The following is a 26,687-nucleotide window of genomic DNA, read 5'->3' as shown; positions in this document are numbered from 1 at the left end:
TCCTCTGACAGCACCGTTAACTGTGCCTCCCCCAGAAAATCATTCAGCGCCTCTTCAGAGCTAGAACCAGTGGAAGCATATAGAGATACATAAAAACTTTTTAGAATATCTAATATTCCTTTTGTGTCCTGACTACTGTCCCCCAAGTTATTTTTCAGTTCCTGAATACATGAGGAGCCTCTCTGGGCCTGAGAAACCACCGACAACAAATGACCCACCTTCTCACCCTCTTCAAAGGATCTCTGATGATAAAAACTCCTCTTTCTCTTTGCGGCCTGCAGTAAATGACACCTCAGCTGCTCCTGAGCTACCACCAGTGCCTCACTATTAATCAGGGTGGGGAATCTACCAAACTCTCTCTCCGCCTCAGCCACCAGTACATGCGCCTTAACATCCGCCTCCCTAGACCTAGATTTGTGCTTGCTAATTTCTTTCATCAAGACTCCCCTCAGGAATGCTTTCATGGCATCCCAGACCCCCGGTATCGATGCCGTCCCTGTATTGATAGCAAAAAATTCCTTAATCTCCAGGGAGATCCCAGACAAATCGCCCAACACATTCAGCCAGTGTGAATTGCATTTCCACAGCCTAGGTCCCTGTCTGAGCACCCCCAGGCACAAGTCAATCTGCACCAGAGAGTGGTCAGACAACGACCGAGGATGATAGACAACATCTTTAACCAGTGGTAGCATAGCATCATTGACAAGGGCCATATCAATACGTGATAACGAGTGATGTGTAACTGATCTACACGAGTATTCCCGCTTATCCGGGTTACGCAATCTCCATACATCATGTACACCTATTTCACACATAATATTCCTGAGAGCCCTGCTCCCCGGTAAACCACCTGCTCCATCCACCCGACATCTATCTAGGGAGTCATTCAGTGCGCAATTGAAGTCCCCCACCAGTAGCCACGGCAACCCAGGGAAGTCCGCCACAAAGTCCATAATCTCTCTTATCAATGGGGAAGCAAATGGCGGAGGCACGTACACGGACACAAGCACCACCTGTATTCCATCCACCTTACACACCACACACACATACCTACCATCAGTGTCCACACATTCCTGCATATGTTCATACCTAATGCTACTATGCACAATCATGCTTACACCTCTAGAATGAGAGGAATGAGTTGAATGTAGCGCATGAATCACCCAGTTTTTACTCATCCAGTGTAAATTATCTCCAGTCAGATGCGTTTCCTGAAGGCAACATATAGCCGGCTGAAAGCGCCCTAAGTATTGAAAAACACACTGTCTCTTCCGTGCGTCTGCCATGCCTCTCACATTCCAGCTTATAACTCTAATCACCTGTGACATGATAAAACTTCAGACCATGCTTGAGTCTCACTACCCACTCAGACTTCCTCTGCTCATAGTTCAAGACCTTAGCCCTTCCCCCCAACTGCCCACCCACCCGCCCATCCCCCCCCCCCTCCCTCTCACAATCAAATTGCTGTATCTAGGGATCACTATCGCTTTGGTATTATCCACACACATTAAAACGGGGCCATCCGAGAGCACCTTGCCCCCAACGTATAACAATCATAACAGGTTATAACACATTTCTTCAGGTAGAGAATCCTCCCCACATCTGAGAAAAACATTTTCCTCCCTAATCTACCAACTCCCTCCACAGGCTCTATCTTGTGGTAGCATTACATAATACACTTCTTAACTGGTGCAACATTTAAAGCAACCCTAGAGTGCAAATGCATATATAAAGTGAACATAAGAAACATATATCTGCCTCCTTCAAGTGTCCAGGGCCCCACTTCTCAATTGATGCTCGTGGACGTCCAGCCACTGCGCGGCCTCCTCCGGATCTTCAAAAAATCTGGTGGATCCCAATGCCACCACACACAGTTTAGCAGGAAACAGCATAGCATACTGGACTTGTAGACCTCTCAGCCTTTTCTTTACTTCCATAAATCTGCTTCTCCTCCGCTGCACCTCATTGGAATAATCCGGAAATATGGATACTTTAGCCCCATTCATGACCATCTCCTCATTGTCCCTTGATTGCCGCAGGATAGTATCCCGGTCTTTAAAATACAGGATCTTCGCCAGTATAGGACGGGGAGGTCTGCCTGGCGGAAGCGGCCACATGGGGACTCTGTGCGCCCGCTCCACCGCATACAGGGAAGATAAACCTTTCTCCTGAAATAACTGGTGTAGCCATTTTTCCACAAACTCTGTGGCATTATCCCCCTCCGTCTTTTCTGGCATACCCACAATCCGCAGGTTATTCCTTCTGGACCTGTTCTCCAAATCATCTGTTTTGGCATATAAAGCAGCAATGTCCTTAGCAGTTGTTTTTGCCGCCATTTGCAAAGGCTGAATGTCGTCTTCTATGGTGGACACCCTCTTCTCCAATTCAGAGGTGCGTTCAGATATTTTGTGTAGGTCGTGCCTAATTATAGACACATCCGACCTCAGGCTGCCAACTTGCACTGTAAGCACTTTCAGCGTGCTATTACAGCTGGCCATGATATCTTTTAAAGTAGGCTCTTCACTGGTCCCAGCTTTAGGGCCTACCGCGCTTTTAGTCGGCCGTGCAGGAGTTAATGGCGGCCAATTCACCACATCCAGGGCCTCCCCCTCTATGGATCCATCCTCCTGTTCAGAGGAGATATGTATGTCCGTCTCCTTGTCCTCAGCCCAGTCTCCCACATCGCTGTCTGTGCAAGCAAACTTGCTCAGCTTTGCGGCCGTGCTCTGGCTCAACTTCGGCTGTAAGGCCGGCCCCTCATCTTCCTCGGCGCCATGTCGGCTCACCTCTGGCCTGTCGGATCGCGGCCCCTTACTGGACTTCCTCGGCATATCGGAACTCATAAAGATATCGCCGCACTCTCCGGTCACCTCTCACCCACCAGACAAGGAAAAAACTGCAAATCAGGAGTTGCTACCACACAAACAGTCAGGATATCGGCAGGAGCTGTGAGCGGTGCGACCTACTCCATGCGCTCTCAGGCCGCCGCAATCACCCGGGATATTTTCAGTGACCCAGAGTGTCGTGGGGAGCCAGGTAAGGAGAATCAGTGTGAGGGGCCTGGGCATATGGGTGGCCATTTCCAGCCTCGGATAACCCCTTTCAAACAAAGGAAAACTAATTTGTTTTGAAATTTCTGCCTGGTTTTTTTCACACCACCCTTTCACTGTACCAAACCCCAGAGAGCAACGACCTGAGGGAGCACACTGTGATACTACAATATCTTATCAAGGCCACTACCACTCTGATCCTCTGCACCGCCTCCCACAGGGGCTCACTGCAGGTGTATTTCAGGGTGACCTCAAAGGTGACATGGCACCTGAAAACTATTCCAGAGTAATCGGCCCTCCAAAAGCCAAATGGTGCTCTTGCCCTTCTGAGACCTGCCATGTGCCCATACAACACTCTACGAGCATATGTGGGGTTTTGCTGTATTCATGAAAAAATTCATAAAAAATGTGGTATGCCTTTTTTCCTGTTACCATTCCAAAAACCATATGGTGCATCTTTCCTTCCGAGCCCTGTGCCCATACTGCAGTTTAAGACCACATATGGGATGTTTCTGTAAACTGCAGAATCAGGGCTATACATATTAAGGTTTGTTTTGCTGTTAACCATTGCTGTGTTACAGGAAAAATGTCTTTCACCTCATTTTTCCTTTAATTCTTGTGGAACACCTAAAAGGTTAACAAAGTTTGTAAAATCAGTTTTCAATAATTTGAGGGGTACAGTTTCTAACATGGGATAATTTATAGGTCGTTTCTATAATGTAAGTCACTCAAAGTGACTTTGAATCTGAATTGGTCCTTAAAAAAAAGTTAGTTTGGAAATTTTCTTGAAAACTTGAAAAATGTATTCTAAAATTCTAAGTCTTCTAACATCCTAAAAGAATAAAATGACAATTGCAAAATGATGCCAACATAAAGTAGACATATGGTGCAAGTTAAGCAGTAACTATATTATGAGCTGTCACTATCCGTCTTAAAAGCAGAGAAATTCAAAGGCAGGGAATTGGCCAATATGCCCGTACCTAGGGGCATAGCCAGGGCCGACATCAGCACCCGGCACACCAGGGCAAGTGCCGGGGCCCACTGCTCCCTGGGGAGCCCACTGTGCCCGCTCACTCTTGCAGATGTGTCCTGGTCCTCATTAAACTGCCTGTTCTGAATTCTAGGGCAGCTTACCCCAGCAATGAAGACAATTTTCCCTGTGTGTGTGTCTTTCCGTGTGTGTATCTCTCCCTGTGTGTGTGTGTGTATGTGTCTCTCCCTGTGTGTGTATCTCTCCCTGTGTGTGTGTCTCTCCCTGTGTGTGTCTCCCTGTATGTGTGTGTCTCTCCCTGTGTGTCACCATCACCATGCCCACAGTGTTCCTATGTCTTGACGCAGCTGCATCAGGATGTTCTGTGTGGGGCAAGAGGAAGAAGATGGAAGAGGAGGCAGCAGGCCAGCATGGAGTCCGTGGGAGAGACACAGGGAGGCACACTAAGGATGTAGGTAACACTATCACATGATCTACACTAGTGTTATCTGTGGTTTTGCATAGGACTGCAGGTAACACTACCACATTATTAGCACTAGTGTTATCTGTGGTTTTACATAGGACTGCAGGTAACACTACCACATTATTAGCACTAGTGTTATCTGTGGTTTTACATAGGACTGCAGGTAACACTACTACATTTACTGTACTCAGATAGCCATGACTGTGTTATCTGTGCTGTTACATAGGACTGCAGGTGATATCTACTAGATTATCTGTACTCGGAGAGTTATCACTGTGTAAGAGGGCCCATTGAGACTTTATCGCCCAAGGGCCCACATGAACCCGGAGCCAGCCCTGGGTGTAGCCATAGAGGGTGAAAGGGTAGCAGTCAGATCTAACTTCTGGTGCTTGAGGGAGACCTAGGCTCATATACAACACAACATCAGTATTATAAATGGCACATGGTAGGTGATGGTCCTGATATGACAGATATTGCATTCGGGTCCAGGTGTTCAAGTTAATAAAAAAAATAATATAAATTGTTGTTGATTTGAAATGTTTTATGTCATCTTCCTTTTTAATGAATATTTGTTGAACGTTTTTTTTTCTCAACAGTTTGAGGTCATTTTATTCTTCTTATGGTCAAACATGAAGATACGTTATATCGGGAAATACTGCTAAATCCCTGGCTATCAAACAAAAATGGTTTATAAGAACAGAACTATTGTAACTGAGTTTACACTTGCTGGGTTAACAGAAAGCTCTGATCTGAAATTCACTCTGTTTCTTCTGTTCTTCTTCATTTACTGTTTGACTCTGTTTCAGAACTCAGCACTGATAGCACTCATCAGTTGTGATGCCCAACTTTACAGTCCTATGTATGTATTTTTGCGGCAGTTATCATTAATTGATATTTGTTATTCCTCCTCTGTCACAATCAGGATGTTAATGGACTTTGTATCAGATAAAAGTTCAATTTCAGTAGCTGGGTGTAGCCTACAAATGCTTTCTTATGCTGGATTTGGCGGAAGCGAATGTTTCCTTCTGGCGGCAATGTCCTATGACAGATATGTGGCAATTTGTCACCCATTAATGTATTTAAAGATAATTACCAAGCAAACACTGATAAACCTTGTTTTACTGTCTTACATTGGAGGTTTCCTCAATGGCTTTGTTCAGACTTGCTTTTCCTTTTTCCATCTGGACTTTTGCGAAAATCCTCCGACCATTAACCATTTTTACTGTGATGTCATAGCGCTAATTGAGATTTCTTGTGGAGACACGAGCCTTAATGAAATGATACTCTTTTCTTTAGTAGGCTTCATTGAGCTCTCATCTCTCTTTGTAATCTTGGTATCTTACTTGTGCATAATTATAGCTGTTTTGCGAATACGTTCCTCTAAAGGACGGGAAAAGGCCTTTTCTACTTGTGCTTCTCATTTGACTGTTGTAACTCTGTTTTATGGTACTATTATTTTTATGTATCTGAGACCTTCAAGTGCTTATAGTCCGGAACAAGATACAGTTATTTCAGTGTTTTACACAGTAATCATACCTTTCCTTAACCCTTTAATATACAGCCTGAGAAATCGTGAGGTAAAAAATTCTGTCAGAAAGACTTGGATTTGCATCAATTGCAAATAAGATATGACAAGACAACGTCTACCTTTAATAATATTTTGCACTGTTTCACAGCTTACATTTTTGTTTCACAATTTTAAAGTCCAGTACCTTTGCAAATATATGGCATTATGTGATCATTTTGTGCTAAATTGTGTTTTTTTTCCATTTTCAAATAATGACATGTGCCACCCATAATTGCATAATAAATTCTCTTTCTTATAATAGTGTTGGAAAGCCAAACAACCATATTGCTATGGCGGGGCACCTCCCATTTATCCAAAGTTGATTTTCTTTACACATAAATTGATCCCAAAAACTCAATTCTCCTAGTATAGCGCAGATTTATGTTTTATTTTATTTTTTGCAGCTGCACACGTTGAAGCCGAGAGGACGGAAGTAGTGGGGGTGTAAGGATGGTGATAGTAGTACTTCTGGACAGTAAAGATGGGGCACACTGATTTCCCCTGGGCACACTATGATCTCCCTGCCTCAGTGAAGATGGGGTGGCCCTTGTTGGTAGATTGTGGGGTCCAAGGCAGAAGCCAAAAAGGAAGCCAAAAATGATGAGAGGAGACATAATCTGGTTGCTGTTTAACAAAGCATAAGCAACTTTAAAAAAAAATTCATCTAAAGAAGATGCAGGCACTTGTCTAACAAATTTAAGTTACTAAATAAAATCCTAAGGCTGTGTTTATGGAGTAAAGTGCAGGAGCTTCCTGAGAGCCTTTCCAAGATACCAGTGCTATCTTCCCAATCCATCTGAGGGGTGCAAATCGTTTGACAACCTATATCTGACCCATAACTATGAGTGGAAACCAAGACTTTTAAACCCAGCAAATGCTCTGGAGTCCAGAAGCCTTAAATACGCCACAGGCTTGTTTTTCTGCACAATCCCTCTTTCAGTGGCTGCTCTAACCTCTAAATAATTATATTCGTCTTCCTCTTTTTCTCCTCAGCTAATGCTGCCCAATTGATTATTCTGGATTCCCCTCTGGAGACTGCCTGTGACTACTACACTACAGCTGCCCCCACAGTCCCCAGACCTCAACCCAGTGGTATAGTGTGGGTTGCCAGCACCCGGGGCAAGCCAAGTATTGCGCCCCCCCCACTAAACCTGTGGTTACGCCCCTTTTTTTACAGTTAATGCAGTAGATGTCATCTGCAGTCCTACATAACATGGTGATAACTCTCTAAGAAGAGATAATGTAGTAGATGGGTGTGAGGCCCCAGAATTCAGAACACACACAGTGTGACTTAAAGTCTGGGGCTAGGCTGCGGCAGTGTGGGCCAAATTCTATATGCATCGCCCCCAAACCCTACTGTAAACAAATATGTGGATGGACATTATTATATACAGTAGAATACAGCACCTCATACATCCAGTGACATCTCCTGTGATGTAGACTCTTTCCTCAACGTCTTCATTCGGACATAAGACCACCAGTGCCATCTTTAACGCGAGGCCAAAGAGTTCAAGAGGGGCCATGGATGTATTTCTGGAGCAGGGCCGTCTTTAACGTGGGGCTAAAGGGGCAGCTGCCCCGGGCCCAGTTGCTCCTGGGGGGCCCAAGGCAGCTGCCTCTTGAGCCCCACTGGCCACTGCTCACAAATTCAATAACATCGTCGTAAAATATCTTGCCTCCGCTCCGCCGGCTCCATGTCCCGATCCTATCCTTCACTATGCGATTAGCATGGCTCGCATAGTGAAGAACTTACTTGCTTTTTCCTCCTCCCGACCTCCCCTGCCCTTTGCAAATGCTGTGCGCCGTGACGTTACGCGGAGGCACTGCAACGCTAGGGTGAGCTGAGCCCCGGTCTCCTTCCTGAACTTCAGAGCAGTGCCCACTTCCAGCCCTGAGCCCGAGCCTGCTGGAGTCTTCAGAACGGTAAGTATTTACAGTGATTCACTGTAAGCTATATTATATACACTGCCTGTCCAAAACAAAATTTGCCACCTCCTTTAGCTTTGATTACGGCACGCATTCGCTGTGGCATTGTTTCGATAAGCTTCTGCAATGTCACAAGATTTATTTCCATCCAGTGTTGCATTAATTTTTCACCAAGATCTTGCATTGATGATGGTAGAGTCTGACTGCTGCGCAAAGCCTTCTCCAGCACATCCCAAAGATTCTCAATGGGGTTAAGGTCTGGACTCTGTGGTGGCCAATCCATGTGTGAAAATGATGTCTCATGCTCCCTGAACCACTCTTTCACAATTTGAACCCGATGAATCCTGGCTTTGTCATCTTGGAATATGCCCGTGCCATCAGGGAAGAAAAAATCCATTGATGGAATAACCTTGTTATTCAGTATGTTCAGGTAGTCAGCTGACCTCATTCTTGGAGCTCATACTGTTGCTGAACCTAGACCTGACCAACTGCAGCAATCCCAGATCATAGCACTGCCCTCACAGGCTTGTACGGTAGGCACTAGGCATGATGGGTGCATCACTTCATCTGCCTCTCTTCTTACCCTGATGCGCCTATCCCTCTGGAACAGGGTAAATCTTGACTCATCAGACCACACGACCTTCTTTCATTGCTCCAGAGTCTAATCTTTATGCTCCCTAGCAAATTGAAGCATTTTCTTCTGGTTTGCCTCACTGATTAGTGTTTTTCTTACAGCTACACAGCTGTTCCGTCCCAATCCCTTGAGTTCCCTTCGCATTGTGCGTGTGGAAATGCTCTTACTTTCACTATTAAACATAGCCCTGAGTTCTACTGTTGTTTTTCTTTGATTTGATTTCACCAAACGTTTAAGTGATCGCCGATCACGATCATTCAGGATTTTTTCCCCGCCACATTTCTTCCTCGAATACGATGGGTCCCCACTATCCTTCCAGTTTTTAATAATGCATTGGACAGTTCTTAACCCAATTTTAGTAGTTTCTGCAATCTCCTTAGATGTTTTTTCTGCTTGATGCATGCCAATGATTTGACCCTTCTCAAACAGACTAACATCTTTATCATGACCACGAGATGTTTCTTTTGACATGGTTGTTTAAGAAATGAGAAGCAACTCATTGCACCAGTTGGGGTTAAATAACTTATTGCCAGCTGAAAGATAATCGCCCATGCAGTAATTATCCAATAGGAGGCTCATAACTATTTGCTTAGTTAAATCCAGGTAGTGACTTTCTTTTTGGACAGGCAGTGTATATTACTTATTTTATGTAAGTAAGGGTGCTGGGTGGTTGGAGAAGGGGGGCGGGATGGAGAAAGGGGAGGGAGGGGTGGATGGAGGGGTTAGTAGTATATTATTATCTACACATTGTAAAAAAATAAGTAATCTGCAAAATACTATATATTTGTGTCAGAAGTTGTGCTTTTTTAATTTTTTGAATAATGATACAGCCATTTTATTTGATACTTTTGTGCTGATTCTTTTTTTCTCTATATTTAGTTTTATATATATATATATATATTGTGACAGGACCAGGGGGAAAGTGGTGGAAGGAGTCTACATTTCACCTAGGTTCCTGTCCTATACGTTCTAAAAAGCAGCCAGGGAATTGACAGCAAGGAAAACTAGGTTTTCTCTTTGCAAGGGTTTTGTTAAAAACCTGGTTAGAAGGGCCTGGCTGCTTGGAGCAGGGAGAGTTGGGTGGGTCCCTGCTCCAATTAGCCACTCCAGGTATTCAGTGTAACTGTGGCTAATCACCTTGGAACCTGAGTGTGCTATAAAAGGGCAAACAGCTCACTAGCTGATCTCTCTCTGCTCCTGGGAAGAACCCTTATGTGTGAGTAAAAACAACAGTGTGTTTTGTTGATGGAGCTGGGCACAAGGCTCAGTTTCATGTAGTTAGGGACTACTACCTGTCTAGAAGTAGTGGCCAGACGGCCAGGTATTTCATTTGTTTTGAACTGTTTTGTTTAATTCTTTTTCTGCAAAAGTCAATAAAACTGGCTGAGGCCAGTTGCACCATACTTGCTTGGACTGGACTGTGTTTTATGTGCCTATAGCGCCCGTCTATCCCAGGAGACGGCGGTCCCGTGAGCTAATCCCGCTACATATGGTGGAGGCTGCGCTGGCACAAAAATCCAGCAAGTTTTATGTCCTGGGTTAAGTCTGCTGTTCTGAAAAAAAACAAACAGTGCAGATATGGAGGAAGTGCTGAAACAGCTGATCCAGGCTAACATACAGCTCCAAAAGGCGAATGCTAACCAGCAGGAAACCAATCGGTTGTTCATGGAGACTACGCAAGCTGGTTTCAGAGAACAGCAATCGCTTAATAAAAGTCTGGTGGAGCAGATAGCGGTGCTGGCTGAAAGGCCCCATGTCCAGGAGGAATCCATCTCTGTGGGGAGGAGAGTGCAAGCTTCCCTTCAAAAAATGGTAGCAGGGGATGATGTGGAGACCTACCTCACCATTTTTGAAAGAGCCGCTGAAAGAGAGAAACTCCCAGCCGAACAGTGGGTAGACACCCTTGCTCCTTTCCTGAGTGGGGAGCCACAGAAAGCCTACTATGATTTGAGTGAGCAGGATGCCAGACAGTACCCAAAACTGAAAGCAGAAATTCTCGCTCGCTTGGGTGTAACATCTGCGGTCAGAGCCCAGCGAGTGCACAACTGGACTTTCCAATTGGATAAACCAGCGAGGTCGCAAATGTATGATCTTTTTCACCTGGCTAAAAAATGGCTACAGCCAGAGGTATCTACAGCCACTCAGGTGGTGGAAAGAGTGGTCCTGGACCGGTTTGTTTGTGCTCTACCAGTTCGGATACAGCGCTGTGTGGGACAAGCGGACCCCAGGGATGTGGATCAGCTCGTCGCCCTAGTGGAGCGGTATCTGAACACCGAGGAGTATCTCCAAGACCTCTCTCCTACTTGGCCGGCCCCAGGGAGCCAGAAGTCTACTGATCGCGGTAAGACTGTTCCTAATCTAAAGGGGGCGAGGGAGGGCCGTAAAGTAGGAACTGAGACCGACCTATTAGCCAGACCTCTTAAGCCAGTTAGCCCTAGACAGCCTTGGGCGTTCAAAAACATTGTTTGCTGGCGATGTCAAGGACTGGGCCACGTGGCTGCCAACTGTCCTTTGGCTGAGCCTATGGAGTGTGACAGTGGGCGGATGAGGTCATTGTTTGCGGGACCTGCCTACTCTGCCTTGCCGACCCCAGATATGGAGCGACAAACTTGCAGCTTGGTGATTGAAGGACACTCAGTTCAAGCTCTGTTGGACTCTGGTAGTCTAGTGACTCTTGTGCATGGCAGCCTGGTGGACACTAGGAAGCTGCAAAAGAGACAGATGGGGGTCATCTGCATACATGGGGATACAAAAGAGTACCCCACTGCTATAGTCTCTTTTGAAACCCCGTGCGGGAAAGTAACCCATGAAGTGGGGGTTGTAAACAGTCTGTTGCATACTGTCATTGTGGGGTGTGATTTTCCTCTGTTTTGGAAAATGTGGAATATGCTTGATAAGTGTTTAAGTGGGTCTGCTGTAGATCCCATTCCCCTGGCTGAGACTGAAAATGTGCAAACAGTAGGGGTGACCCAGAGTGAAACCGAGAATTTTCCCTTAGCAGTGCTTGCAGGTGATACTGATGATGTCCCAGAAATTGGTCTCCCTGACTTGCCAGTCTCCAATGATAACTTTGGGACAGCTCAACTCAGGGACCCAACATTAACCCACGCATGGCAAAGTGTGAAAGTAGTCAATGGGGTACCTCAAGATACTGGGGTAGAGAAAATATTTCCCCATTTTTCTATAGAGAATGAACTCTTATATAGAGTTGATGAGCAAAATGGGCAGGTTGTGGAGCAACTTGTGGTCCCAAAATCGCATCGCCAAAAGGTGATGGATCTAGCCCATTCACATGTGCTAGGAGGGCACTTGGCCTATGAAAAAACCAAAGACCGGATTTTGCAGAGGTTTTATTGGCCCGGGGTACATAAAGAGATAAAAGAATACTGTGATTCATGCCCAGAGTGTCAATTACACAACCCGGTAGCGACCTTTAGGAGTCCGTTAGTACCACTCCCGATTATTGAAACTCCCTTTGAGAGGATTGCAATGGATTTGGTGGGACCTCTTGTTAAGTCTGCCAGAGGTCACCAATACATTTTGGTTGTCCTTGATTATGCTACCCGCTATCCTGAAGCAATACCTCTAAGGAAAACCTCTGCAAAAGTGATAGCCAAGGAGTTGTTCCAGATGTTTACTAGAGTGGGCATACCTAAAGAAGTACTCACTGACCAGGGGACGCCCTTTATGTCAAAGGTTACAAAAGAGTTGTGTAAACTGTTGAAAATAACTCACTTGCGTACCTCAGTTTATCATCCCCAAACGGATGGATTAGTTGAAAGGTTCAACAAAACCTTAAAAGGGATGCTCAGAAAAGTGGTGGCACAGGATGGGAAAGACTGGGATTGTCTTTTACCATATCTTATGTTTTCTGTACGGGAGGTGCCTCAAGCATCTACCGGATTTTCTCCGTTCGAGCTAGTGTATGGTCGGCACCCTCGGGGTCTTTTGGATATTGCCAAAGAGACCTGGGAGAGTGAGGCTACACCCTACAAAAGTGTGATTGAACACTTGTCCCAAATGCAGGAAAGGATTGGAAAAGTAATGCCCATTGTAAAAGAACACTTGCTGCAGGCCCAGGAGAGTCAGTCCCGGGTTTACAACAGGTCGGCTAAAGTAAGAAACTTCAACCCTGGGGATAGGGTATTAATCCTTGTCCCCACAGTAGAAAGTAAATTTTTGGCCAAATGGCAAGGACCTTATGAAATAGTTGAGAAGGTCGGAGAGGTGAATTACCGGGTTCACCAACCAGGTAGACGTAAGCCCTACCAAATTTATCATGTGAACCTAATCAAACCCTGGAAGGACCGAGAGGTGTTAGCAGCTTACAGCAGTGGGAAAAAGGAATGTAGCTTTGAGATACCAGAGGTAAAAATTGCAGACACTTTGTCAGGATCTCAAACCCAAGAGGCAAAGGAGTTTGTAATAAAAAATAAAGATGTATTTTCTGAGCTACCTGGTCGAACAGATATAATTGAACATGATATTGTAACCGAACCAGGGGTCAGAGTCAACCAAAAGCCTTATAGAATACCTGAGGCTAGACGTAAAGCTGTCTCCCAAGAAGTCCAAACAATGCTTCAGTTAGGGGTTATAGAGGAGTCCCATAGTGACTGGTCTAGTCCTATAGTCTTGGTTCCCAAACCTGATGGCACCATACGTTTCTGTAATGACTTCAGGAAACTGAACACTGTCTCAAAGTTTGATGCTTACCCAATGCCTCGAGTGGATGAGCTGATTGATAGGCTTGGTAATGCTAGGTTCTTTACCACATTAGATCTTACAAAAGGTTACTGGCAAGTACCGTTGACTGAGGGGGCCAAAGAAAAAACTGCTTTTAGTGTCCCTGATGGCCATTTTCAGTATGTAGTCCTTCCCTTTGGTTTGCATGGGGCCCCGGCCACATTTCAGAGGATGATGGACAAAATTTTAAGACCACATCGTAGATACGCAGCTGCCTATTTAGATGATGTGATAATCCATAGCACGGATTGGGAAAGTCATCTACCCAGGGTAGAAGCCGTCCTGAATTCTATTAGGGAAGCAGGGTTAACAGCGAATCCAAAAAAATGTGCCATTGGGCAAGAAGAGGCAAAGTACTTGGGGTACATGATTGGGCGAGGAGTTATAAAACCTCAAATAAACAAAGTGGAAGCCATCCAGAGCTGGCCAAGGCCTTTGAACAAAAAACAAGTCAGAGCATTCCTAGGTTTAACTGGTTATTATAGGCGTTTTATTGAAAATTTTGCCAGCATTGCGAGCCCTTTAACAGACCTTACAAAAGGGAAGGATTCAACCATGGTCAAATGGACCACGGAAGCGGAACAGGCCTTTCAGAACCTGAAGCAGGCTCTATGTGCCCACCCAGTGTTAGTCACACCAGATTTTAAAAAGGAGTTCATTGTGCAAACAGATGCCTCGGATGTTGGTATAGGGGCTGTGTTGTCGCAAGTAAGGGCTGGGGAAGAGCATCCTGTAGTATACCTGAGTAAAAAGTTAAATGAACATGAAAAGAAATACTCCATTGTAGAAAAGGAGTGTTTGGCAGTTAAGTGGGCCATAGAAGCTCTCAGGTATTATTTGGTAGGGAGAACATTCAAACTGGTAACTGACCATGCCCCCCTTAAATGGATGTGCCAAAACCGTGAGAAAAACAGGCGAGTGACCCGATGGTTCATGTCTCTTCAAGATTATAGTTTTACAGTTGAACATAGGCCCGGGCGTCAGCTTGGAAACGCAGATGCCCTGTCCAGGATGTACTGTTTAAGGGCACAGAGTGTTCCTACCCCAAGGTCGAAACAGGGGGGGAGGATATGTGACAGGACCAGGGGGAAAGTGGTGGAAGGAGTCTACATTTCACCTAGGTTCCTGTCCTATACGTTCTAAAAAGCAGCCAGGGAATTGACAGCAAGGAAAACTAGGTTTTCTCTTTGCAAGGGTTTTGTTAAAAACCTGGTTAGAAGGGCCTGGCTGCTTGGAGCAGGGAGAGTTGGGTGGGTCCCTGCTCCAATTAGCCACTCCAGGTATTCAGTGTAACTGTGGCTAATCACCTTGGAACCTGAGTGTGCTATAAAAGGGCAAACAGCTCACTAGCTGATCTCTCTCTGCTCCTGGGAAGAACCCTTATGTGTGAGTAAAAACAACAGTGTGTTTTGTTGATGGAGCTGGGCACAAGGCTCAGTTTCATGTAGTTAGGGACTACTACCTGTCTAGAAGTAGTGGCCAGACGGCCAGGTATTTCATTTGTTTTGAACTGTTTTGTTTAATTCTTTTTCTGCAAAAGTCAATAAAACTGGCTGAGGCCAGTTGCACCATACTTGCTTGGACTGGACTGTGTTTTATGTGCCTATAGCGCCCGTCTATCCCAGGAGACGGCGGTCCTGTGAGCTAATCCCGCTACAATATATATATATATATATATATATGTAGAAAAAAGAGCAGCACTCCAGTGTAGGATAAAACAAAATCCAAAAGATTTATTCACCTATAGTGTGGCAACGTTTCGGCTCTACAATTGAGCCTTTGTCCAATTGTAGAGCCGAAACGTTGCCACACTATGGGTGAATAAATCTTTTGGATTTTGTTTTATCCTACACGGGAGTGCTGCTCTTTTTTCTACATGTGACTATTGGGTAAGCTTTAGCCCTTAGAGCGTGCACCCGATTGTTTCATAGTACATGGGTGCTGCCTCCTGTTTTTTGTTTTTATATATATATATATATATATATATATATATATATATACAGTACAGACCAAAAGTTTGGACACACCTCCTCATTCAAAGAGTTTTCTTTATTTTCATGACTATGAAAATTGTAGATTCACACTGAAGGCATCAAAACTATGAATTAACACATGTGGAATTATATACATAACAAACAAGTGTGAAACAACTGAAAATATGTCATATTCTAGGATCTTCAAAGTAGCCACCTTTTGCTTTGATTACTGCTTTGCACACTCTTGGCATTCTCTTCATGAGCTTCAAGAGGTAGACCCCTGAAATGGTTTTCACTTCACAGGTGTGCCCTGTCAGGTTTAATAAGTGAGATTTCTTGCCTTATAAATGGGGTTGGGACCATCAGTGGCGTTGAGGAGAAGTCAGGTGGATACACAGCTGATAGTCCTACTGAATAGACTGTTAGAATTTGTATTATGGCAAGAAAAAAGCAGCTAAGTAAAGAAAAACGAGTGGCCATCATTACTTTAAGAAATGAAGGTCAGTCAGTCAGCCAAAAAATTGGGAAAACTTTGAAAGTAAGGGCTATTTGACCATGAAGGAGAGTTATGGGGTGCTGCGCCAGATGACCTGGCCTCCACAGTCACCGGACCTGAACCCAATCGAGATGGTTTGGGGTGAGCTGGACCGCAGAGTGAAGGCAAAGGGGCCAACAAGTGCTAAGCATCTCTGGGAACTCCTTCAAGACTGTTGGAAGACCATTTCAGGGGACTACCTCTTGAAGCTCATCAAGAGAATGCCAAGAGTGTGGAAAGCAGTAATCAAAGCAAAAGGTGGCTACTTTGAAGAACCTAGAATATGACATATTTTCAGTTGTTTCACACTTGTGTTTTATGTATATAATTCCACATGTGTTAATTCATAGTTTTGATGCCTTCATAGTCATGAAAATAAAGAAAACTCTTTGAATGAGAAGGTGTGTCCAAACTTTTGGTCTGTACTGTATATATATATATAGTTATTAAGATATTGTCATGCTTGTTCTTCCAAAAACATACACTGCCTGTCCAAAAAATAAGTCGCCACCTGGATTTAACTAAGCAAATAGTTATGAGCCTCCTATTGGCTAATTACTGCATGGGCAATTATCTTTCAGCTGGCAATAAGTTATTTAACCCCAACTGGTGCAATGAGTTGCTTCTCATTTCTTAACCAACCATGTCGAAAGACACATCTCGTGGTTGTGGAAAAGATGTTAGTCTGTTTGAGAAGGGTCAAATCATTGGCATGCATCAAGCAGAGAAAACATCTAAGGAGATTTCAGAAACTACTAAAATTGGGTTAAGAACTGTCCAACGCATTATTAAAAACTGGAAAGATAGTGGGGACCCATCGTATTCGAGGAAGAAATGTGGCTGGAAAAAAATCCTGAATGATTGTCGATCACTTAAAAGTTTGGCTAAATCAAATTGAAAAAAAAAAACAACAGTAGAACTCAGGGCTATGTTAAATAGTGAAAGTAAGAGCATTTCCACACGCACAATGCGAAGGGAACTCAAGGGATTGGGACAGAACAGCTGTGTATCTGTAAGAAAAACACTAATCAGTGAGGCAAACCAGAAGAAAATGCTTCAATTTGCTATGGAGCATAAAGATTGGACTCTGGAGCAATGGAAGAAGGTGATGTGGTCTGATGAGTCCAGATTTACCCTGTTCCAGAGTGATGGGCACATCAGGGTAAGAAGAGAGGCAGATGAAGTGATGCACCCATCATGCCTAGTGCCTACTGTACAAGCCTGTGGGGGCAGTGCTATGATCTGGGGTTGCTGCAGTTGGTCAGGTCTAGGTTCAGCAACAGTATGTGCTCCAAGAATGAGGTCAGCTGACTACCTGAACATACTGGTTATTCCATCAATGGATTTATTCTTTCCTGATGGCATGGACATATTCCAAGATGACAAAGCCAGGATTCATCGGGCTCAAATTGTGAAAGAGTGGTTCAGGGAGCATGATACGTCATTTTCACACATGGATTGGCCACCACAGAGTCCAGACCTTAACCCCATTGAGAATCTTTGGGATGTGCTGGAGAAGGCTTTGCGCAGCAGTCAGACTCTACCATCATCAATGCAAGATCTTGGTGAAAAATTAATGCAACACTGGATGGAAATAAATCTTGTGACATTGCAGAAGCTTATCGAAACAATGCCACAGCGAATGCATGCCTTAATCAAAGCTAAAGGCTTTTTTTTGTGGCAACTTTTTTATTTTTGGACAGGCAGTGTATGACTGTTAATAAAAATATATTATAAGACTGAGGTTAAAAGAAGCTACAGGTGGTAAATAGGTCAAGCTAAGGACTTATTTGTGAACCAGTTCTTTATGTTTACATTATTAAACTTTACTACTCTACGAGGTATGTGGATTTTTTGTGTGTCTGTGTGTTGTGGTGGCGGGCATGATTGCATGCTAGGGGTATGGGAAGGTGGGATCCAGGGGGCCCAAGTAAATTCTTGAGCAGGGTCCAATCAATATTAAAGACGGCCCTGAAGACCACCACGATACCTTCTTTCAGCCGCGTCTCATCTCTGCAGAGTTTCACAGAAAAAAATCTTTGATTCCTCACTTTACTATTATCCTCCCCCTACTGGTGCCTAAACAAGACTAACATCCTGCTGCTTCCTCCAATGCTGTGCCCCCAGTGCGGCCTTCCCTAGGGTACTTGCATAAAAAAAAATAATAATACTCACCTATCTTCCTCACTCCATCACCGCTTGTGGCGTCCCGACGCAGGCGGTCACGAACACATCACCGTGCCCTCCTGCACCGCGTCATCGATCTAGACTGGACGCAGGAGGTCACGGGGAGGTAATCACGATCTCTTGCGCCACTCTACTGCCTCATAGACCTTAGGCCAATAATTGCATTTTTGAATTTTAGGAGCAAAACAGTAACAATGCAATTACATGACAAGAAGCTACATAACTAATCATATGCTAAATAGTTGCAAGTTGAATTTACATATGAGATAGCCAAGATGATTGTCTATAAAATGACGGCAGTCTCACGTTTGAAGCTGTAGTGGATGGTGAGTTATGGAGCCTGAAAGTCAAAAGTTCAAAACATTGTTACCCTTTTGCTCGTCAGTTGTGTATACACACACACACACAGAGCAATGATTACTGTGTGTGTATACAAGCGAGTCCCATTGCTGTGTCTGTTATACCTTATGGCCCGTGTATCCCCCGGCCTGTGCTCTCCCCTCAGCAGACGATATGCAGTGACATCATCATGCCTGCTGGGCCAAGTAGGGAAGCACACAGACCGGGGTTCATCCTCCTAGTCAGCTCAGGAGGCATGATGACATCACTGCATTGTGCCTGCTGCTGGAGATAACATCATGTTCTCCATAGATTAGGGGAACGGGGCTAGGTGAGATTTCCGATATTGATATCTGATCTGCGCGGGTCTGACACCAGATATTCCATCCGATCAGCTGTTTGAAGAGATCATGTCTATCATACCAGCGCTGCAGGTGTTAGCAGTGTAATTACAGCTTCTCCATCCCATTCACTTGAATTGGACAGAGTGTAACTACAACTGTTCCTTCCCATTCAAGTGAATGGGGTGGAGGAGCTGTAATTACATGGCTCTCTGCTGCAATGTTGACAGTGAGCAGGTAAACAATGAAGATAATGCTGTGCTCATATGAGCTCCAAGTCCTCCAAATCTACAAGAAAATTATTGATGTAATAAACTGTTCTAGATTATAAATACATTGTATAAATGAGTATAACCAGTATTACTTGAGAATATGCAGCAAACACCTGAGAAGCTGGCGCAGATGATTTTTGAGTTAGTGGCCCTGAGGAGATGTTTAGTCATGGTATACTCCCTCAGGCCATTGCTCCCTGGGGATTGGTGCAGTGGAAAGGTGGTCTGAAGAATCAAGCATGCAGTAAAATATAACTTGCGGTACATCCATCATTAGTAGGTAGAATGTGCAGTTCTGGTCAACAGGTGATGAGGTATGGTGACTGGTTAGATGGCAATCAAATGGCACCTGCAGGCACTTGTGGATATATGATGTAACAAAAGACAATTGAAGCAGCACAGTCAAATGACCATCCAAAGTTAGAAAAATTGGGTTTACGCCTCCAGGGAGATTGCATCCAAGCTTTCACCAGTACACAGATAAAGCGAGGAAGGCAACACTCCAATGCAAAAGTTGTTTTATTCATCCAATGTGGAACAGCAACTTTTCAGCTGCTCAATGCGGGCCATTTTCAATTAATAGTGTTCACATACAACATGGTATAAGTAAGGTGAGTGTCAATTAACATCAATCAATACAATTAAAGAAACATATATATATATATATATATATATATATATAAAACATAATTTTCCATCACTTAAAGTTATATTATATAAACAAACGTGATTATAAAGTAATGCACGTGTAATACCCCAGAGTGGCATTACCACCTCTGCACCCTGCTACTATCTCTAATGGGCTAATATCATGTCATAATATGTAGTTATTGCAGGTCCTTCATAATGTGCATTCTAATGTTTGAAACTGTTATGTTCAAATATAGTTTACCTGGTTCACCAGTAGGTGGCAGCAAGCTTGGCAGTGCTACATTTACATAGAATGGAGCTTTCCATTCCATTCTAACCCCCCTCTGTGGAGGAATGGAGGAGTCCCACTTGCTGCAGGGAGGGTGGAGCTCTAGTTAGAGTGAGTTCCAGCCTACCCCCTGCCAAGGGAGGTTGTGCAAGTGCTGGACGTGCCCTGTCTCAGCCAGCTAGAGCACCTTCAGGTCTGCTGGATATAGAGGCCACAGCTTGAAGCTTCAGAAACCAGGAGAAGTTTTCCCTGGACAAATCTAGAGACAGACCAGACTACAGAGAGAAGTTGTAGCATGCAGCAGAAGCTAAGTTATACAGATACCCTATCAGTACAGCAAAGCCAGAGAGCAACAGATGTAGTAGAGAGGAGTTTGCCTGCCACAGTTTTAATGCTAAAGCCTGCTGGGACCAAAATAAATTCTGTAAACTGTTTGGAGAAACGTTTATTCAAGTAAAGCTGTTGTTGAACTTCATTATAAGGTCTGGACTCAATTTATTCTTCATCCCCAAGTAAACTGTTCCCCTTTTTCTACTGTGGACGACAACATCTGGGGTCCAGCGTATCCAGGTAGAAGAACCAAGACATGTGCACAAAACATTTGGGGACATTGTAGGCCACCCTATACCACTCTGGCATTCTTTCACCTGGGTACTACCAACACCATTTCTTACAGGAACTCTGTTCTGTTGTTGCTTCATTGCAACTGGCTTCCCAAAACACTGTATCCAAGAACAATGTAAACATATAAAGTTCAAAAGTGCATAGCCTATTAATAATCTAAGACCTTGTTCACATCACCATTTCTCCTTTCCGTTCTCCGACTCCGTTGAGGAGCAGGAGAACGGAAAGGACAGATTCTGCAGATAACTGAGACCTAACTGAGCGTAACGGAGCTTCAGTAAGGTCTCAGTTATCTGCAGAATCCATCCTTTCCGTTCTCCTGCTCCTTAACGGAGCCGGAGAACGTAAAGGAGAAATGGCCTAATTGATGAAGATAAAAAACATCTGATAAAGCGCTCACCATTTATGAAAAGTAAAATAAGGGAAGGAGAACACTTCCACATTATGGGAAAGCGCATGTCCATAGTTCCAACCACACCACATGTCTCACAAGAGGAATGATACCTGGCAGAAAGAAACGTCCTGAAACTCCCAGTGCGCATGTCACATGATGTGTCACCTGACCTCCACCGTACATCATCATCAATGTAAAAAAAAGGCAGCACATCAGGGCCTTGGCATGTCACAATCTGCCGTTTTTAAAGCTGGCAAAACTTTAAATAAAGTAGGACAACTCAAAAAACTATAACTAGTCATAAAAAAATAATGATATTTTAATCTGAAATACAACAATAGTTTGAATATCATAGTTAAACCAAAAGCCTGTCCTAATGAAAAACTGCAAAGAAAGTCAGGGTGTCAGTGAGTACAATTTTCTATACCATCAAAAGGACTTGGAAACTGGATGGGGTCAAGCACGAGTGAAAGCACTATAACTGTCGAGGCGCACATGGCAGTTTTTATAACATGCCTCTCTCCTCTCTCCACACAGGTATGTCTGCATTTCACTGAACAAAATTACTCCACTCAGCTTTCCCCATGTATAATTGTAACATAGTCACATAATAACATAGTTTATAAGGCTGAAAAAAAGACATCCATCCATCTAATTCAGCCTGTTATCCTGCAAGTTGATCCAGAGGAAGGCAAAAAAAAAACAAAACATGTGAGGTAGAAGCCAATTTTCCTCATTTAAGGCCTTATTCACACATCCGTTGTTTCTTTCCTGATCTGTTCCACTTTTTGCGGAACAGATCTGGACCAGATCTGGACCTATTCATTTTCAATGGGTCCTGAAAAAAAATCAGACATTGAGCTGTCCGTTTTTTTTCAGGACCCATTGAAAATGAATGGGTCCAGATCTGGTCCAGATCTGTTCTGCAAAAAACGGAACAGATCAGGAAAGAAACAACGGACGTGTGAATAAGGCCTTAGAGGAAAAAAATCCTTCCCAACTCCAATGAGGCAATCAGAATAACTCCCTGGATCAACAACCCCTCTCTAGTAGCTATAGCCTGTAATATTATTATACTCCAGAACAGAGCCGTCTTTAATATTGATTGGACCCCGGGCAAGAATTTACTTGGGCCCCCTGGATCCCGCCTTCCCACACCCTAGCATACAATCACACCCTCGACCACAACACACACACAAAAAAATCCACACACCTCGTAGAGTAGTAAAGTTTAATAATGTAAACATAAAGAACTGGTTCACTAAGTACTTAGCTTGACCTATTTACCACCTGTAGCTTCTTTTAACCTCAGTCTTATAGTATATTTTTTATTAACAGTTATATGTTGTTGGAAGAACAAGCATGCCAATATCTTAATAACTATATATATATATATATATATATATATACACTGTATACAGTACAGACCAAAAGTTTGGACACACCTTCTCATTCAAAGAGTTTTCTTTATTTTCATGACTATGAAGGCATCAAAACTATGAATTAACACATGTGGAATTATATACATAACAGACAAGTGTGAAACAACTGAAAATATGTCATATTCTAGGTTCTTCAAAGTAGCCACCTTTTGCTTTGATTACTGCTTTGCACACTCTTAGCATTCTCTTGATGAGCTTCAAGAGGTAGTCCCCTGAAATGGTCTTCCAACAGTCTTGAAGGAGTTCCCAGAGATGCTTAGCACTTGTTGGCCCTTTTGCCTTCACTCTACGGTCCAGCTCACCCCAAACCATCTCGATTGGGTTCAGGTCCGGTGACTGTGGAGGCCAGGTCATCTGGCGCAGCACCCCTTCACTCTCCTTCATGGTCAAATAGCCCTTACTTTCAAAGTTTTCCCAATTTTTCGGCTGACTGACTGACCTTCATTTCTTAAAGTAATGATGGCCACTCGTTTTTCTTTACTTAGCTGCTTTTTTCTTGCCATAATACAAATTCTAACAGTCTATTCAGTAGGACTATCAGCTGTGTATCCACCTGACTTCTCCTCAATGCCACTGATGGTCCTAACCCCATTTATAAGGCAAGAAATCCCACTTATTAAACCTGACAGGGCACACCTGTGAAGTGAAAAACATTTCAGGGGACTACCTCTTGAAGCTCATCAAGAGAATGCTAAGAGTGTGCAAAGCAGTAATCAAAGCAAAAGGTGGCTACTTTGAAGAACCTAGAATATGACATATTTTCAGTTGCTTCACACTTGTTTGTTATGTATATAATTCCACGTGTGTTAATTCATAGTTTGATGCCTTCATAGTCATGAAAATAAAGAAAACTCTTTGAATTAGAAGGTGTGCCCAAACCTTTGGTCTGTACTGTATATATACACTGCTCAAACAAATAAAGGGAACACAAAAATAACACATCCTAGATCTGAGTTAATTAAATATTCTTCTGAAATACTTTGTTCTTTACATAGTTGAATGTGCTGACAACAAAATCACACAAAAATAAAAAAAATGGAAATCAAATTTTTCAACCCATGGAGGTCTGGATTTGGAGTCACACTAAAAATGAAAGTGGAAAAACACACTACAGGCTGATCCAACTTTGATGTAATGTCCTTAAAACAAGTCAAAATGAGGCTCAGTAGTGTGTGTGGCCTCCACGTGCCTGTATGACCTCCCTACAATGCCTGTGCATGCTCCTGATGAGGTGGCGGACGGTCTCCTGAGGGATCTCTTCCCAGACCTGGACTAAAGCATCTGACAACTCCTGGACAGTCTGTGGTGCAACGTGACGTTGGTGGATAAAGCGAGACATGATGTACCGGATGTGCTCAATTGGATTCAGGTCTGGGGAACGGGCGGGCCAGTCCATAGCATCAATGCCTTCGTCTTGCAGGAACTGCTGACACACTCCAGCTAATAGAGGTCTAGCATTGTCTTGCATTAGGAGGAACCCAGGGCCAACCGCACCAGCATATGGTCTCACAAGGGGTCTGAGGATCTCATCTCGGTACCTAATGGCAGTCAGGCTACCTCTGGCGAGCACATGGAGGGCTGTGCGGCCTTCCAAAGAAATGCCACCCACACCATTACTGACCCAATGCCAAACCGGTCATGCTGGAGGATGTTGCAGGCAGCAGAACGTTCTCCACGGTGTCTCCAGACTCTGTCACGTCTGTCACATGTGCTCAGTGTGAACCTGCTTTCATCTGTGAAGAGCACAGGGCGCCAGTGGCGAATTTGCCAATCTTGGTGTTCTCTGGCAAAAGCCAAACGTCCTGCACGGTGTTGGGCTGTAAGCACAACCCCCACCTGTGGACGTCGGGCCCTCATATCACCCTCATGGAGTCTGTTTCTGACCCTTTGAGCAGACACATGCACATTTGTGGCCTGCTGGAGGTCATTTTGCAGGGCTCTGGCAGTGCTCCTCCTGTTCCTCCTTGCACAAAGGCGGAGGTAACGGTCCTGCTGCTGGGTTGTTGCCCTCCTACGGCCTCCTCCACGTCTCCTGATGTACTGGCCTGTCTCCTGGTAGCGCCTCCATGCTCTGGACACTACGCTGACAGACACAGCAAACCTTCTTGCCACAGCTCGCATTGATGTGCCCTCCTGGATAAGCTGCACTACCTGAGCCACTTGTGTGGGTTGTAAACTCCGTCTCATGCTACCACTAGAGTGAAAGCACCGCCAGCATTCAAAAGTGACCAAAACATCAGCCAGGAAGCATAGGAACTGAGAAGTGGTCTGTGGTCACCCCCTGCAGAACCACTCCTTTATTGGGGGTGTCTTGCTAATTGCCTATAATTTCCACCTGTTGTCTATCCCATTTGCACAACAGCATGTGAAATTGATTGTCACTCAGTGTTGCTTCCTAAGTGGACAGTTTGATTTCACAGAAGTGTGATTGACTTGGAGTTACATTGTGTTGTTTAAGTGTTCCCTTTATTTTTTTGAGCAGTGTATATATAACTAATTAGCACTAACTGCAGGTCTTTTTTCACAAAAAAAACCCTCAAAAATGTGCAGATGCAAATGAGCACACTACTGATCGGTGCTCTGCAGCACGCACGCACACAGATCGTGCGTGCGTGCAAGAACTGTAGTATAAAACTTCACTACAGCGCTCTGCAAAATGCATGCACGCAGATGGTGCATTCGTTGCAAAAATCTAAACTGACACTAACTGAAATTTATATATATAACTAACTACCACTAACTGCAGTTCTTTTTTCACACCAAAATAAAACAAAAAAACTTAAAAATGTGCGGATGTAAATGAGCACACTACTGCTCTGTGCAGCACGCATGCACGCACACAGATCGTGCGTGCGTGCAAAAACTGTAGTATAAAAATTCACTACAGTGTTAAAAAAGTGAACATCGGCTAAAAATGTACTTATATTTATATATACACTGCTCAAAAAAATAAAGGCAACACTTAAACAACACAATGTAACTCCAAGTCAATCACACTTCTGTGAAATCAAAATGTCCACTTAGGAAGCAACACTGAGTGACAATCAATTTCACATGCTGTTGTGCAAATGGGATAGACAACAGGTGGAAATTATAGGCAATTAGCAAGACACCCCCAATAAAGGAGTGGTTCTGCAGGTGGTAACCACAGACCACTTCTCAGTTCCTATGCTTCCTGGCTGATGTTTTGGTCACTTTTGAATGCTGGCGGTGCTTTCACTCTAGTGGTAGCATGAGACGGAGTCTACAACCCACACAAGTGGCTCAGGTAGTGCAGCTTATCCAGGATGGCACATCAATGCGAGCTGTGGCAAGAAGGTTTGCTGTGTCTGTCAGCGTAGTGTCCAGAGCATGGAGGCGCTACCAGGAGACAGGCCAGTACATCAGGAGACGTGGAGGAGGCCGTAAGAGGGCAACAACCCAGCAGCAGGACCGTTACGTCCGCCTTTGTGCAAGGAGGAACAGGAGGAGCACTGCCAGAGCCCTGCAAAATGACCTCCAGCAGGCCACAAATGTGTATGTGTATGCTCAAACGGTCAGAAACAGACTCCATGAGGGTGATATGAAGGCCCGACGTCCACAGGTGGGGGTTGTGCTTACAGCCCAACACCGTGCAGGACGTTTGGCATTTGCCAGAGAACACCAAGATTGGCAAATTCGCCACTGGCGCCCTGTGCTCTTCACAGATGGAAGCAGGTTCACACTGAGCACATGTGACAGATGTGACAAGAGTCTGGAGATGCCGTGGAGAACGTTCTGCTGCCTGCAACATCCTCCAGCATGACCGGTTTGGCATTGGGTCAGTAATGGTGTGGGGTGGCATTTCTTTGGAGGGCCGCACAGCCCTCCATGTGCTCGCCAGAGGTAGCCTGACTGCCATTAGGTACCGAGATGAGATCCTCAGACCCCTTGTGAGACCATATGCTGGTGCGGTTGGCCCTGGGTTCCTCCTAATGCAAGACAATGCTAGACCTCTTGTGGCTGGAGTGTGTCAGCAGTTCCTGCAAGACGAAGGCATTGATGCTATGGACTGGCCCGCCCGTTCCCCAGACCTGAATCCAATTGAGCACATCTGGGACATCATGTCTCGCTCTATCCACCAACGTCACGTTGCACCACAGACTGTCCAGGAGTTGGCAGATGCTTTAGTCCAGGTCTGGGAGGAGATCCCTCAGGAGACCGTCCGCCACCTCACCAGGAGCATGCACAGGCGTTGTAGGGAGGTCATACAGGCACGTGGAGGCCACACACACTACTGAGCCTCATTTTGACTTGTTTTAAGGA

At 44.5% G+C, this 26,687-nt stretch overlaps 1 protein-coding gene across 1 annotated transcript; it reads left to right on the top strand.

The window, feature by feature from the left end:
• The first annotated feature begins 5,187 nt into the window (after positions 1-5,187).
• Positions 5,188-6,129, top strand: LOC120990924 (olfactory receptor 5A2-like). The gene has a single exon (XM_040419815.1). The coding sequence runs from the start codon at positions 5,188-5,190 to the stop codon at positions 6,127-6,129; it is 942 nt and encodes a 313-aa protein (XP_040275749.1).
• Positions 6,130-26,687: the final 20,558 nt, after the last annotated feature.

This window comes from Bufo bufo, chromosome 2 (assembly GCF_905171765.1).
Source record: "Bufo bufo chromosome 2, aBufBuf1.1, whole genome shotgun sequence".
Lineage (NCBI taxonomy): Eukaryota > Metazoa > Chordata > Amphibia > Anura > Bufonidae > Bufo > Bufo bufo.
Note: the sequence above shows the minus strand (reverse complement) of the source record. Positions and strands in the feature narration are given on the sequence as shown.